At 39.1% G+C, this 17199-nt stretch overlaps 1 protein-coding gene across 3 annotated transcripts; it reads right to left on the bottom strand.

Annotated features, from left to right (window-relative positions):
* Nucleotides 1-205: 205 nt before the first annotated feature.
* LOC117292214 (luc7-like protein 3) lies at nt 206-16220 on the bottom strand. 3 transcript variants are annotated; one of them, XR_004519274.1, is made up of 11 exons: nt 16092-16220; nt 12844-12910; nt 11440-11479; nt 10307-10445; nt 9766-9942; nt 9065-9238; nt 8507-8937; nt 7527-8002; nt 6352-6509; nt 1680-1819; nt 206-833 (listed from the first exon to the last, which is right to left on the bottom strand). XR_004519274.1 is itself a non-coding variant. In XM_033774178.1 (10 exons), the coding sequence occupies exons 1-9, from the start codon at nt 16188-16190 to the stop codon at nt 6367-6369; spliced, it is 1746 nt and encodes a 581-aa protein (XP_033630069.1). In that variant the 5' UTR covers nt 16191-16220; the 3' UTR covers nt 206-1819; nt 6352-6366. The 3 variants fall into 3 exon arrangements, 2 of the variants coding, with proteins under 2 accessions (XP_033630069.1, XP_033630070.1); XM_033774178.1 differs by having other exon boundaries at nt 206-1819; XM_033774179.1 differs by having other exon boundaries at nt 206-1819; nt 9766-9939.
* Nucleotides 16221-17199: the final 979 nt, after the last annotated feature.

Here is a 17199-nt window from a genome sequence, read left to right as displayed (position 1 = left end):
GCTATCTTTAGAGGTAAAAATGATGATGAAACAAGGCAAAACGCATATGTTTGTGCAGCGCACATGATTGGCCAGTGAAAAAACTCCTTTTCACCTCTAGCCAAGAGCGCCCTACTCAACTGACATGGTCTACAGAGATCTACAGGTGTTTTTGTATGAAAACAACCGAGGGTTTCGTATCATGTGATGAAAAGTTTGCCTATTGCAAGAATATCCATAAACCTGATATCCCCACAACTCCCAACACATCATTGGCCCACCTTTTCAATTTTCAATCATCTACCGGATTGAAAGTTTTTTGAGCAAAATGTACAACAGGGGCATAACATTCTTACTCTAATTGTTTTGTCTGATCTTATAAAACAATAGTTAATAATAATATACACAACAAATAAAGGTCAGAAAAAAATGATAGTAGATCGTAGAAGCAACTGTTTTCCCAGACCCAGTTGATTTTCATATAAAACTAAAAGAATTACAAGTTGATGAAAATGAAAATAGAAAAAAAACCTCAGATTGTAATAATTATACTGGTATACATCCATCCGAATTTACACTGTGGTACAAAATATAAACCCTTAGAAACAAAATGTTAAAAATCAAACCGGTTGAAAATCAATTTGCACATTTTAACAACTTGCCCAAGTTACATACAAAATACAAAAATGCACCCACCTCGTACAGTGTCGCTCAGGTTGATGACGTCATCCAGGAGGGTTTCAATTTATAGCAACCAACACCTAACTAAACCACATACCTTAGAATGTTCATGTAAAGACTAAACTGTACACCCTGGATGTATGCTGCCCATTTTCAGGCAAAGAATGTGTTCTCTGTATGGGAGAAATCCACAGAACGGCTGAAAGCAAGAACTTTTACAAGTTGAATCACAGGTTAAGGTCTACAACTGCTTGATAAATGTAAAGCGTGACATCCTTTTAGAAACCCCTTTTTTCAAGCTTGGTTGCTAGATGGGTCTTTACCATGTATTCTAAACCGACGAGAAGTTCAAATTGTCCCACAGGAGAAGGGATTAAGCTGTCCTTTGTGTGACCCCAGGGCTGGAAACCACAAGCCTCATAATAAGAGATAATATCTCTTATTATGCTTCAGTGACCGCCGCAACTTCAAGACACAACCAGGGAATTCTGAACCGAACACCGAGCTTCTTTGGGACCTGGTCTAAAAAGGAAGTCACACCTAAATGAAGCCTACAACTGGGGTGGTAATGGACGCAATTAGTGGACTAAGAAAGAGTAAACAAAGAAACACAGGCTACATAATATATACATGGATTATAAGTGTCTTACAATCTTCTTTAACATAAGTAAACTTCTTAAAATAATGTGAAGATTCAGCTGACCTTCCTGGAACTGGCCGGAACCCTAATTTCAGAAGCGCAGCTTCTTATGCTGACAAAATCTTAAATCTTTAACATGTGGGTGCTCTTTTATAACAAAAAAACACAACACTAAATGTATATATACTTTCTAGCAAAAAAAAGGAAGAGCAATTCATCTTGTCATAAGTTTCTTTTAAACACGTTATGACTTTTTTCCTTCAGCAAATGAACCAAAAGAAATTTCTTGTTGATGTAAGGCCTATATGCAGCCCAGTGTCCAAGAAAATAAACCAACAAAATCTACAGTATCTACCATTTGGAAGTTTGATAAACCTACTAGAGTACATCATCAGCTGTTAGGTGGCCCTGTCAGCTCGAGTCTGGGTGAGATGTTACTCCTCTGCAAACATCATCATCTTAATCTTGCATCACTGTTGTCTTTCTCTCATCATATACATCTTGCTTCACTGGACAGGGCTGTATAGGATAATTTGGGTTTCCCAAAACAAACAAAAATGGGGAAAAACAAGCATCAGAATGGCAGAACATTTGAAAAGCTGACAACAAAACGAGTATGAAATCTCTGTAAGCACTGTATACTCTGACATCAAACCCTTTCTAATCCGCCAAAAACCCACTTCTTAGTTTGGCTGATATTGAGGAATTCAAATCATGCATAGCAAAACCACTTGGTACTTGGCCAGGCATGAGACATTGAGAGTGCTGTGGAAACACCAAGGATCCCACTTGGTTTGTGAATGTGATACACTGTACTCCAGTCACTTTCTCTCAACATACACTCTAAATAATGCAATATGTCATGTACAATGTCTCCAAAAATAAGTGTATACTTTTAAAAACAGAGATAATCTGCACTGATCAAAGCTTTCAACTAAACGTTCATTAACAGCTGCAAAACATGACTAATTGTACAGACTGTTAGACTAATAGGAAAACATTAGCCGTTTCTTTTAAACCTTTTAAATTGTATCAACTTTCAAGAATGACCTTTTTTTTAAATCGCGACTGGGAGTGAATTAAAGGAACACGTTGCCTTGGATCGGTCGAGTTGGTCTTTGAAAAGCGTTCTGTAACCGTTTGTTGTGAAATGTATATGATTAGAAAGATATTGAAAAAAGTAGAATACAATGATCTACACAAATATGCCTCGAAATTGCGTGGTTTTCTTTTTACCCTGTCGACTAACACGGTCGGCCATTTATGGGAGTCAAAATTTTGACTCCCATAAATGGCCGAACATGATAGTTCGCGACGTAAAAGGAAAACCGTGCAATTTCGATTGATACTTGTGTGGATCATTATATTCTACTTTTAAAACATCTTTCTAACCATATGCATTTCATAACAAACGGTTTCAAACGCTTTTAATAGACCAACTCGTCCGATCCAAGGCAACGTGTTGCTTTAATGAACAAAGCATGTCGATCATTTTACCACCATAATTCATTCAAGAATAACTGGAATAAATTTGTTCATATTCAAATGTGTACAGGTATTTAAAACCCTTGAAAACCAAACCCTCCCCTAATAAAAGATACTATTTTAATCTAATCAAGTAAATTAGATTTAAAAAAATTCTTTTTTTAGGGGAGGGACAACCAATCTCAACGAAGATGCTTCAAAACCAGACACCCATAATTCTTTTTCTCCATACCAGTTTAACATTCACTTTCATCAGTGGATTTATTTCATTTATTTTGACAAGCTTTCATATGAGGTACTGCTCGCAACTCATACCTAAAAATGAATTTGTTTTCCGGGTCCTGACATTATCACACATCCATCAGCCATGTACAAAATATTTTGCATGTTATATGCATCTCATACATTATCAGTTGCATATAATATGAAAGCTCTTGCATGCTTTTCATTTCAAAAATAGCATGATTGTTTATTTTCAACCAGATAACTTTTTTTCCTGAAAATTTATTTTTTGCGAAAAAAATCGGGCCTTGCAACTTTGAATTTCATAAAATGGACCAAGACAATAACACAACAAGACTGTGTGTACACAATTCTCTCTCAATATCTTCACAAAATATGTTTCCTTTTATACTAATGTGTCTTTCGACAAAAATCTTCACTTGACCAGTCTCACTAATCCAGCAGTCAAACCTGTGTTGTGGACACCTATCAAATAGTGAACGTGGTTCAAGAAACGAGAAAAGTTGGCAAGGTAGTCTTACCGCCATCACTGCTGCAGCTTCACTTATTCACCTCAGAACTTGGAAGGAAAGCAGAGATTGTTTCATACAAAAAGTGGAAACAATTCTTATAGATGTAGATTATTCACTTAAAAAAAACCTTTTTAGTGACCTTTCATTTTTGTGTAAATCCTCACTATATGCCCAGACTGTTTCTCTTTTAGCTTGATTTCTTTTCATTAAAATTATCTGCATAAAAAATTAGTAAGCAGACATTTTTTTTTTATTTTTTTTTTTTTTAAATGTACAGTATGTTAACATGAGAAACAGTGGAAAACAATTTAGGACATGACCTTTACCCCCTGACCTTTTTGGTCCAATTGGTCAAATCTTGCTGGCATTAGATGCCACTACAGGCATTTGGTACAAGTCGCTTGGTCACCCAAGGGTTAATAAGAAATCAAACTTTCAGAGTATTTCTTTTCCAGGCATAAACAAAAAACCGGTGTGAACACAACTCAGGTTTGACTGCACCTTATAGACATTACTTCATAGAAACAACAAAAAGTAAACAAACATGCACCTTGAAAAATATAAATAAAAGCGGCAACTCTTTACAGGTAGCCACTCCTATTATAAAACGGTAACATATTATGTAGTAGTAGTAGGGGGGTACCTTGTGGAATACCTGTTTTACATGACAGCAATTCTCAACAAACATCATCCGTAGTGTGTGTGAGTGTGTCCCCCTGCGAAACATTAGCGATTCCTTGCCCCCTTGTTGCTTTAAGGCTCTCCAACAAGGGGGGTGTTTAACCCAGTGGTCTGGCTGGGGGTGGGTACACGGGGGATGTAATTCGTGCCCTTCCAGCGTCGTCAAATTAAACCATTGGTAATAACATCATGTTTAAGGCAGAGAATACACATATCATTGCACACTATAAACACCATACTTGTGAGATCAACATTTACTTTGCATATAATCTTTAAAGGTGTTATGTCTCTTTTTATTTTCTATGATTCAAATTGGCATTTTTTATTAATGTTCCATGTTATTCGTTCCAATTCAAAGTTATTATTTTTATTTTTTGTCTGTTTTGGTTACGTCAAAGAAATGAATCTTGTTAATTATAATGTGTATTTTACAAACTTTTTATTGTTAAACACACAAAATGAAATTATTCTTTGAGGGTACAGAATGTATTTTTATTGTATAAATAATAAAGCGTTGTTTAAAAGGTTCAGAAATCAATTGAATGCAGTTTTAATGTTTTAAGTCACAGTTAAACATGGACTCGTGAACTCACTATAAAGATTTTTTTTTCAATGACTTAAAGTTCTTCAAATAAGTTAAGTTTCTTGCATTCTTTAGATTGTTAAAACTGAAATTTTATTATCTCTTGTGATCTTTTGCTTAAACAGATACCTAGGGGTGTCTCCAACAACGATGAGCGCCTGTCAGTGACGAGCTAGGGTCGTTGAGATGTGTCCGTCCGCAAAGAAACCTTTCCACTTCGACAAACATTTACTTACTTTCATTCGCTGCTACGAGAAAAACAAAGTCAAGAAAGGAGGGGCGGGGCTACAAACGGGGTGAGAGGATGATGTGGATGAGGAGTGAGGGGGAGGGGGATTTGATAGACAGATTGAAGATAGCCAGGGGTTCGTACTGTCCAGGAATCTTAGCAAACAGTGCTATGAAATTTGTCTGACTGGATTTTAATTCAAAAAATGGCCTTCTGTTTCAACCCTAGTAAAGTCTTTCTCGAAGGCTGGATTTTAAACTGTGAAGAATCAGTCAATATCCTTCTTTTTTTGTTTGTTCTGTAGTGATTATACATTCTACTGCAACAACACATTCTGTCAGATTGCCAAAGGTCACCACAGAACACCAGAGCAAATGGGAGTGGGGATCCACTGCAACGTGCTGTGGGTTATAGGTTGAGGATTGTTCTAATAGCCTGGTCGATCCCAGTATACAGGAATAGGGATTACATTAGAGTTGCTAGATCAGACAGTACATACCTACTGACTGTTGAAAACCAATACCTGCACAAACCAGCTGCTCAGTGTATCTTCATGCAAAGCCAGGGAACAATTTCATCCAGCACTTTTGCACAGCAAAATATTTTTGCTGAAAAAATTTTGTGCACACGTAATATTGAGTAGCAAATGATGATTTTTGAGTAGAAACTGACACATTGTGCATTGAAAGCCAATGATTTTCCCATTGACCATCTTCTAACCCAAATTTGGTGATTCTCTTATATTGTAATTCTTTGAAGCTCAAATACACTGTGTACGTCTGGTGACAATTTGAAAACTAAAAACCGAGTTAAGATCTATAGTGTGACAACTGTAAGTCACTACTGTATTTACCAGCCTTCGGAAAATTATCGCCAACAAAAATATTCCACAAGAAATTTGGACTGCAGGCCCAGTCAGAAAAAAATGTGTTTGAATACAGAAACCCGACATTACTTTTTCAAATTGAGGTGAATTCCACACTGGTTTTGTGCTCGGCCGTTCAGTGTAATTTTTTAGGGATTAGAGGGTGACTAAGATGTTGATTTCTGCAGGTATTGATGTCATGAAAAGAAAAGGGAGAACTTAGTTCAGAAACGAACACAGGACACAAAAACGAACATGACGCGAGAGAGAGAGAGAGAAAAGGCAGAGACCTTGAACAGTTTATGTGTAGGACAGGAACAGGAAAGGAGGGAAACGGGGAAGGGGCGGGGCATACACTGTGGGGTTGATGACATTAGTAAAAAACTTTCAAAAAAAAAAGCAAGAGATTCTGATTTATTTTTGAGGGAGGAAATAAAAAAAGAAAACACTCACCCATCTAACTGTGGATCAGTTATCAGAGTAAGTGTCACCTTCAGATTTATGGAGGTCTCCAACGTCGCTCTTCTCGGGGGTGCGTCTGCCGCCTGACCGGGGTGTGCTGCTCTTCCTCTTTGATTCAACGTCATTCTCTTCATCGTCAGAGTACAACTCTAAGATGGGAAAAAGGGAGAGACACTAACAAAAATAAGTGTCTGGTGGAAAATAAGTTAAACTTGATGCAATTAAGAGCCATTGTTAGGAGAAAGAAAGACTGCACTGTGTTTGGAGAGTCCTACCGATAAGAATCCATCGGTGGGAAATATACGTGCAGTTTCTTTAAAGGCAGTGGATACTATTGGTAATTGTCAACGACTAGTCTTCACAGTTGGTGTATCTCAACATATGCATAAAATAATAAACCTGTGAAAATTTATGCTCAATCAGTCGTTGAAGTTGCGAGATTATAGTGAAAGAAAAAAAAACACCTTTGTCACACGAAGTTGTCTGCTTTCAGATGCATGATTTTGAGACCTCAAATTCTAAATCTTGAAATTAAATTCGTGGAAAGTTACTTCTTTCTCGAAAAATACTTACTTCAGAGGGAACTGTTTCTCACAATGTTTTATACTACCAACCTCTCCCATTACTCCTCACCAAGAAAAGTTTTATGCTAAGAATAATTTTGAGTAATTACCAATAGTGTCCACTGCCTTTAAAGCAAATGTTTTGAGAAAACAAGCCTGCCTGTTACCCAGCTCTCCTGTTACTATCTTAACAACCTTGCGCCAGGGTAAAAACAAAATAATATTCTTCATCCCAGATGCAAATGTTATTCAACTAAAACCCTGGTAAAATTTTACATCTAATATATTCAAGCCCCTCTTCTGATTTGCTAGTAACCATCAACAAGGCAGAGCTTCAGATTAACCCTTATAATAGAGGCCACGCATTTTTGTAGAATTATCGGTATGGGAAGCAGACACGCTATATTTTTCCCGATTCCACAAGTGCAAGTGTGATAATTATAATTAAGCAAAGTTGAAGCGCTGCTTTTAACAACCCGCAAAATGCAGACCAAAGAACAGGATGTGACATTGGCCCCACAATTTACGCTAATTTCACACTTATTGCAATGACTTGTTGACAAATCAGAATTGAGGATTCAACGCGAAGACAAAAAATCTTACCCGCTTTAGATTTCTTTGGAGTCTCGTCATCGTCTTCAAGGTCATCGCCTCTGCTGCGAGATCTTTTTTGTTGGTTCTCATGATGGTCGCCACTTCTATCGCCACTACTGTCACGTCTTTCTTTCTTCCTCTCTTCATGACTGCTTTCTATCGTCGTCTCAGAATCTCCCTCCTTATCATTTCCTATCTTTCCCTCATCGTCGTCATCTTTGCGCATCTCCAGATCGTCGTCCCTATTATTGGTTTCTTTTTCTTGGCTTCGTCTCTTGCTCTCTCTACTCTCAGACTCCCGGCGATGCTTGGAGCTACGGCTTCTGGAGCCAGAACGACTGCGCTTTGAACGTGATGTGCGGGACCTGGAGCGTGAGCGCCGTCGGGTACGTGACCTGCTGCGAGATCGTGAGCGTCGTTTTCGGTCACGACTGTGGGATCTTGATCGACGGCGTCGGTCTCGACTTCTATCTTGACTTTTTCGTCTGTTTTCAAGAGAAATTCAATACAAAAATCTGTTCTACAAAACTTGAGAACCTTGTTGGATAACAGAACAAGAAAGCAGAAGTACCGAGTGCATCTTGAGCAAAGCTTGTTGGCATTTAAATTGCAAGTGCTTTAATGTCAGTACCACGATACATAACTTTTAAACCGGGGTTTTGAATTAAGCTGTTAAATAATAGCCAATATCAGGATAACCTTTACTTAATTTTACTTTTACTCTTCACTGCTTATATTATACCGAGTTTCCTGTTCATTTAGCCTCCGAGAAAGACTCTGCTAGGGTCATTAACCTAAGGCCATTGACTATTTTTTGCATTTATACCATCGGCCCTTTTGGTTGGCAAGTTGTTTGCAACAGCTTATTTTATTTTCTCAGGATAACTTTTATAAACAGTAAACAGTTAAAACTCAAAATCTGACAGCTGATTGCTTCAAAAAAGTCATGATTGACTTTGAGAAGTGACAAATTCCGCAGACAACCGTACCTGTTATGTCTGCTGCGGCTCCTACTTCTGCTTCGTTTGCGACTGTGGCTTCGTCGTCGATCCCGACTTCTACTACGTCGTTTGTCCCGGCTGCGGCTTCGTCGTCTGTCTCGGCTTGAGCTCCTTCGTTTGTCACGACTACGGCTCCGTCTCTTATCGCGACTCCTTGATCGCCGCCGTCTATCCCGACTTCGGGACCTGCTCCGTCTCTTGTCCCTCGACTTCTGCCGTTCCTTTTCTTTCTCTCGTTCTTTCTCGCGTTCCTTCTCTCTCTTGACGCGCCTTTCTTCTACTTCCTTCTCGCGCTCTTTCTCGCGTTCTTCCCGTTTCTTGCGGCGCTCCTCCCGCTCTTCTTCCAGTTTTTTATCGCGCTCTTCTTGCTCTTTGCGACGTTGTTCCTCACGTTCGATGATTGGCTGCATACGTTTGGACTGCAATTGAAAACAGATGGTTGACTTTTTCAACTAAGCATGTTTCAATTGATTCACTAATTAATTGACGGATCCACTGACTGATCCACTGATTAATTGATTGATCCACCAATAGGAATCTACTCACTTTGAGTTCCTCCACAGTAGCCTTAATCTTGGCATAACCCATGTGTTGCTTTCCCATCAGGTGATCGTCCACTCTAGACTGGGCATCGCCGACAATGAGGAAAGCTCCGCACACCTCGCAGACTTCCATCTGCTTCTCCTGGGAGAGCACGGCATCCAGGGCCAAGGCAGCATTCTGTAGGTTCAAGCATTACAAGGAGATAAATATCATGAATTACGGAAGATACCAGTCTTGTCTAACATGGCACCCATAGTGTTAGCCAGAGGGGGTAACCCTGTTTTCAGTCCCAGCAGTTTGTGGCAACTTGCCCCTGGTTGGCAGTTAATTTTGCAACATGCCCCTGATGGCAGTTGATTTGGGTTGATCGCCCAAACAGGTTAAGTCTAGCCATCACCTTGAAGTGGCAGTATAGAACTCACTCCATGGCAGTGAAGTTAGTAAAAATCCTCTATAAGCTAAAGCAATAGTCCCAACCGATTTTCTATCTTCCACCCACATAGTACTTAAAAATCTACTCCGTGGTAGTAGAATTTATAGGAAGACAGTTCTCTAAAGAACAAACTCTACCTGGCAAGTAGATACACACGTGGTGTTACCGCAAACCAAATATATATTGATATCTCACCATGTAATGCTTCAAATCCCATACACCTTGTGATGTTAGGCAATAAATTAGTTTGTCGTTTAATTGTGCAACTGACCTCTTGAAGGGTCTCCCTCTCCTCTTTGAGCTGATCGCACAGCTTCATCGTCCCCTGAGCTTCCTCCACCTCCCCGTTGCATCCAAGTTCCTCTGCCTTTTCCACCAGGGTGTTGATGCGCTCCGTTAACATTCGGATCTGCTCCTCATTCTTGTATTGGTTGGGTGCACTCAACTGCTAAGTATTGTCAAAAAGAATTGAAACAAAAACCAAATGAAAAGGGGTACGAGTGAGCCAGATATCTCTATTGCATGCCAAACTTTTTCTACAATTGGCATTGAAAGTTGACACCAGGGCCAAATTTCATAGAGCTGCTTAAGCGGACAATATGGCTGAAAATTTTTCTAGTAAGCAGAAATGAGCAGCATACCAGCCACAAATTGAATATGTGATGTGGTAGTTTGGCTGGTAACCTTTTTGTGGTAAAGCAACATTGTGCTTGGCTACTTTTTGTGCTTGAGTAGGCTCTATGACATCAGGCCAAGACCTCAGGCCCGAGGTCAGTGATTTTAATCTTGTGGAGAAATTTCTTCTTCCTTACATGTTGTTGCGCATTACTGAGTGACAGTCTAGAGTGGCCCTTGCGGATACGGCGATCTACTTCGGAAACAACTTGCTGCAAGTACGCCAAGAAGTCATCTTCATAACGGGACCTCTCACGCTCACTAGCATCATTGAACCTTCGGGAAGAAACACACAAGTGGTCATTTTCCCTTCTCTTAATAGTGTTACAGCGATTGGCTTTTGGACTGGGAAACAGTTTGCTTTTAGTTTTCAATTGAAAAAAATTTGGCAATTGAAATGATCACTTTTTTTTATAAATGTGCAAAATCTTTCCCTGACAAAAAAAAAAATCATTTTTTAAAATTTATTATTACTGTTTACAGGATCACAACATTTGGTAAAACTTCCACAGCTTAATTGGGGATTCTGTGATTATTGAACAAATATTTTATTTATATTTATCACAAGCACCCGCAAACAAAGATATTACCAAAACAGGGAGACCACCAACATAAGGCCACATAAAAAAAAATTGTTGATTGTCCCTGCCCGACCGTTCAAAACCCCCCCGACTCCATTTTTTTTTTTATCATAAAAAACATGTCTTTTTTCAGCTGATATTCTTTTCAAAATGTACAGGTTTGAAAAGATGTTTAAAGAAGGTTTTTATTCATGTTGGCAAAGCAAGAACAATTCTTCAAATATTTACTTGGGCTACACTGTGCTTAGTTGTTTGAAAAAGTTGACAGAAGAAAATGTCATCTATGAGTTAAATTTGTTTGACAAAACTATTGAAAACATAAAGAACACACAAACCCTCTGTTTTACAGTGATTGTGATGATTTCTTTATTCTTGATTTCATACTTGGCATGTCAACAAAACTATCTAAGGTAGCAGGCTCAAAGTTTGGGTCCCGTAAATTTTTCTGTTCAACCCAAAACTATTCAAATTTTACCCTGTCAGTGAGTATGGGACTTGATTTATTTCACAGTGGTAATTTTGTACTTCTCATGTGAAAAACATCTACAGTTTGCAGAAAGCGCGTTATTGTTGCACATGTAAGGGCAGCTTTGTGGAATCTAGTGGAATACACAATGAAGGTATACGCCCAAGTTTGTTTCAGTATGAAAACATTGACTTTCTCACCCAAGTTTGAAAACACAACTTACATTCTTCTCAAGGATTCATCATGCTGTTTATCACAAGGACCTACAGAAATAAAATAAAGATAACAAACAATTAATCTAAAAGCTTCCTTTGGCTGCGTTCTCCCTATCTAGTGGTATGCTGGCCACTTCCTAGTTAAAACCTCAGAGGAACATTTACTCCAATTGGTCCAGTTGGCTAGTTCAGTTTTGGAAACGAGAAGCATCCCTTATTTAATATGAAATACAGACTAATGAAAAAGCTGGAAGTCTGGTGAAAAAAACTGGAAGTCTAGTGAAAAAGCCGGGAGCCTAGAACAGAACAGGCTGGAAGTCTAGTGAAAAAGCTGGAAGTCTAATGAAAAAAATCGAAGTCTTGTGAAAAAGCTGGAAGTCTAGTGAAAAAGCTGGAAGTCTAGTGAAAAAGCCGGGAGCCTAGAGAAAGAACAAGCTGAAAGTCTAGTGAAAAAGCTGGAAGTCTAGTAATAAAGCTGGAAGTCTAGTAAAAAAAAACTGGAAGTCTAGTGAAAAAGCCGGGAGCCTAGAACAGAACATGGAGGAAGAACTTCCTCCATGAACAGAACAAGCTGGAAGTCTAGTGAAAAAGCTGGAAGTCTTGTGAAAAAATGGAAGTCTTGTGAAAAAGCTGGAAGCCTAGTGAACAAGCTGGAAGCCTAGTGAAAAAGCTGGAAGTCTACTGCAAAAGCTGGAGACTAGTGAAACGACAAGCTATTAATAGCTATATATAGTGTCACCTGCTTGAAAAGTAACAAGTATCAGACTCAGAGTTTACAACCACCGGTGTTGTAGCTAGAACAATTTTAGTGGTTGGCTCTAAATACAATTTAGTTCACCAAGGGCGAGCGGTTCAACAAAATTACTCATGTTTAGTTATTGTGCCATCGTTGCTTAAAGGCAGTGGACACTATTGGTAATTACTCAAAATAATTATTAGCATGAAACCTTACTTGGTAACGAGTCATGGGAAAGGTTGATGGTATAAAACATTGTGAGAAACGGCTCCCTCTGAAGTGACATAGTTTTCGTGAAAGAAGTAATTTTCCACAAATTTGATTTTGAGACGTCAGATTTAGAATTTGAGGTCTCAAAATCAACCATCTAAATGCACACAACTTCGTGTGACAAGGGTGTTTTTTTTCTCCATTATTATCTCGCAACTTCGACGACCAATTGAGCTCAAATTTTCACAGGTTTGTTATTTTATGCATATATTGAGATACACCAAGTGAGTAGACAATTTGACAATTACCAATAGTGTGCAGTGTCTTTAAGTGCCATCTGAAGGAAATCTGTGCTGGGCAGCACAGTGAATTTTGCTCAGAGTGCTGGGTGAAATCTTTTTGTTCTGGGCAGGCCCGTCCGCCCGACACTGCCCACCGTGGCCAAAACCCTGTTTACAACACTTACCAAGATCAGACCTTGTGTTGGTGAAAAGCTCATGGGGGCAAAAGCCACATAGAAAGTTCTTGCACACCTAAAAGAAAAACAATTTATTTAGAAGAGTAAATCAACTAAGACAGATTTTGTATTCATTTAGTTTTCATTTATTAATTCTGTTTGTGAAAGCATCAGAAAAGAGAACTGAATTTGTTGAAGTAATTAAATTTGTCAACTCGCTGCATGCATGCTGGCTAGGTACAGTAGCAATTCAACAAATTCAATTCAAAATTTTACTTATTGCATTTAAATCTCAGATTGGCTTAACTCCATCTTACATTGCAAATCTTCTTGTACCTTACGCCCCCTCCCGCACTCTTCGTTCTTTTGCAAAGTCCCTTCTAACTATTTAGCATTCCTAGAACTTCCTCATCGTATGGCGATCGTGCCTTTTCCTCTTGTGCTCCTACACCTTGGAACGCTTAAACCTAATAACATCAGATGCTGTAGTTCTCTTCCACTACTACACTTAGCTCGTTACATGTCTTGATAGTCGATTATTCACTGTATAATTTTTTATTGTATTCTATTTATTTCTTTTTTGTTGTATATATGTATTGTTTTTTGTTCTGCGCCTTGGACTTTGGAGTAGGGTCTTGTACACTAGATAGATGGCGCATTAAGATAGATGGCGCATTATTAATGCATTATTATTATTATTAGGCCAAACAAAATAAATGTTGTGTTTACGGTAACCCGACCGACCTGAATTTTTTGCGGCCGAATTGCCGACCTCAAAACATTTTTCTAAATATTTTGTGAGTTGGTAAAATTTAAAATGACAACTTATAAACTTTTATATTTTACCACTTTCCAACATGAGGGTTTATTTAAACTTGATGAGTCGAACAAGGTTTAGTATCAGCCCTGATACTTCACCCACAACGGCAACGACGGCAATTGCCATCGTTGCCCCTACCGATTGCCGCAATGCCCTTCAAAAACCCAATTTTTCACGGCAATGATTGCCGTGCCCTTTTTTCATCACTGCCGCCGTGCCCTTCCTCCCGAAAAAAAATTATTTTCAACGTTGCCCAAGTTCGAAAATAAGCCAAAAAGTCCCGATGTCTGTGTACATTTTTATACCCCAATTTCACGCACGTAAGGCACAACAGCAGATTTCAGGCCCCGTTAGTCGTTGTTCTTTGCGTTCGACAAAAAAATACTCGAAACATCGAACGCTAGAGGGCGTTTCGGAACAGAGCGATAGCGTGAGATTAAACGCCCTCTAGTGGTAAAATTACGCGAACCAACGCTAAACGCCTTGAGACGAAGACTCGACGTGTCTGTGCATGCTGGGATAGTGGTTTTCCCCATGCTTGGTACATGTGATGTACCATCATGTACAGCATAGTCGTCGCGCACTGCATGCATTTATTCTGTCAACATCGTGTCAAAATGGAGCAGTTACGTGGGAATTTTAGCGTCTCTACGAAAAACTACACAACGTGCATGACCAATAGTAGGATTACGTATGAACAAAAATTATTTATTGTGTATTGTAAGTAGTTTATTTTGTTGAGTTAGATGAATGCTTTCGATTTTCATTGGGTAACAGTTAGAAAATGGAAAAATTGGAAGAACTATTTTTTGCAGGCAACTCAGAGGTTTTTTTTTAAATTGCCGTCGTGCCCTTCGCAACTTTTTTATGATTGCCGTGATGCCCTTCCAAATTTTTGAAAATTGCCTTGGTGCCCTAATTGTTTACAAAAAGTCAAGGCAAAACTGCCGTGCCCCTTAAAAGCCGAAGTATCAGGGCTGTAGTATAATGGTAACGGGTTTAAAATATTAACAAATAACTCAAAATTCAAGAACTTAAAAATAAAAATAAAATTACAAAATAAAATTATTTTCCTACCTACCTACCTGAAATTTTTTCGGGCCGTTACCGTAAACACAACATTTGTTTTGTTTGGCCTTATTATTATTAATTTATAATGAATATTGACCCCTGTGATGGCGGGTTAAGATAACTACATGAACTACGGGTCAATCTGTGCTAGTCGACGTTAAAGGATACTGTACACACTTGACTCTGATCCCGAGGCTGTATTACTATTACAATTGTATACAATCTGGCAGCTAAAATATAAATTATTATATTAACACCCAAGCAGATCCTTGCCATTTGATTGGAGGATTGTCCGTCACGTGATAGCAAATAAAAGTACGATTGCACGCTGAGTCACTCGCCGTGCTTTTTCGTTCCATCCGAAAAGTACCATTGCACGCTGGCACGCTGCCAGCGTGCAATGGTACTTTTCGGATGGAACGAAAAAGCTGAGTAAAAACATCACTGCGTGCGCGTGTCTTTGGTAACGCAGCGCAGGTGTTACTGCAAGACGAAGGCATAGTAAAATTACTAGCATTCGGCTTCTACAGTTGAAATTGTTTGTTTTGAAAGTTGTTTCTTTCAATCAAAATGACAAAGTTCTACTTGGATGTTATATAAAACAAATAATGAATGTTTTTCATTCGTGCAATGGTGCGAATATGTTCATTCGTTGAAAGCTGGAATGTTCCATTCAACTCGGCTCCGCCTCGTTGAATAGAACATTCCATCTTTCAACTCATGAACATATTCGCACCATTGCACTCATAAACATTCATTATGTGTATACTATCATGAGCGTAGCCAGCCGTAGGCTTAAAGCCTACGGCTGGCTCTGCTCATGACGCTACGGCTTCTGTCATAATTATATCTTTTCATCAGCAGCAGAGGACATCCAACGCATGACACTGACGACAGTGACGCTGCACTGACACTCAGTGACACCATGATCCAGCAGCTGTAGCTGTAGATAGAGCAGCCATTTCGTACACAGCCTAATTTTCATTTCCACATAAGGTTTATCGCGATTCAGAAACGCAATGCATTGTGGGAAGGAATATGGGGCGGTGTCTATGCAGTTTCTACGACTCACGCACGCAACGCCTATACCTTTGTGTGGGTTCAACAGCGCCCTCTCTTGATATTTTGCTAATCGCGATTAACCTTATCAATAGCTAAATAATTTCTTAAATTTTTATTTATATTTATACAAAAAGACCACCCGATGAACACGTTGAGGGCGCTCTCTTTCCGCTGATCATTTTCACGGGACGAGGGAGTCTGACGTTTACAAATACATGGTTTTTAGTAAATCAAAAAACTACTTGAATTACATATCATTTATCGTTTAATTTCATCCCCTTTAGTTCCGAAACATTCTACTCACCGAGGGGTGGTCCCATCTTATTTCTTTTGATCTTTCTGAGGGCAAAATATCACGATTTTTGCCCATCAACTCATCGAGCAATTGCGCTGCGGATATCATCTTGCCTGAGCAAGGAAGAAAAATACAGAATTTATGAAGTTTGAGCACAAGGTTGTAATCGAAACAGTGGTTCCCCACTAGTCCGATTAAGATTATGTACCAGGAATGGTCTCCGGGTACCAATGACATATGCTGCGTCAACCTCGTGTGTCGTTGACGTGCATGGCACTGTGTGTGTGCGTGTGTGTGTGCAAGGTATAGAACGCCAAATGGGCATACAACTAAAAAACCAGCAGATCGAACTGTCACTTATTTGGAATCACGGATCGGGGCGGGGGGGGGGGGTCATGGTTTTGCATCGATCGATTTCTCTCGGACACAAAATATCATACACAGGGCCCAATTTCATATAGCTGTATAGCAGAAAGTACTGCTTAACAAATTTAACGACTCGTGGGGCACCAGTCGCAACTTTGTAAACTTTATGTCACTGGCTGCGTATAACCTGTTTAATTTTTGCATAGCAAGATTTATTTTCCAGTGCGTTAAGCAGGTTATAGTGCCTACCTGCTTTATGAAATTGATCCGGTCGTCGTTTTAAAGTCACTTCGTAACTATCATTCCCGTCCGAGTCATCTCGTACCGGCCGCACGCGTGTCACATGGTATGTGTGTCAATCACTCTCTGCCTGCTGGGTTGTGAGTTCATTCATTTCATTTACGAGGATCGACACGTCGATTTGTTTTCACGGTCATTAAAAACTACGATATGCATGAGTATCAGAATTAATACAGTTCCTCGATTTGTAAAGTGTCCATTTTTTGTAATGGTCAAGAAGTTTTCTGAAACTGTTGACATAAAAGGGCGCGATCTTCTTATTATTTTCACATTGCTCCAAAGGGACGTAAAGATAAATCGTGCCAAAATGATCAAGCGGAGGGCGGATACTCTCCCAATGTAAAAGAGTGAAAAACACAACTCTTAACATTTCGAGTTGTCCCTCAAATGGCTCTTTAAAAAGAGTGTTGGTTATTTCACTCTTTTAGATGGGTTTCACTCCAGGACAGAG

The sequence above is a fragment of the Asterias rubens genome, chromosome 7, assembly GCF_902459465.1.
Source record: "Asterias rubens chromosome 7, eAstRub1.3, whole genome shotgun sequence".
Classification (NCBI taxonomy): domain Eukaryota; kingdom Metazoa; phylum Echinodermata; class Asteroidea; order Forcipulatida; family Asteriidae; genus Asterias; species Asterias rubens.
The sequence above is the reverse complement of the archived record's forward strand: the minus strand, read 5'-3'. Positions and strand labels throughout refer to the sequence as shown.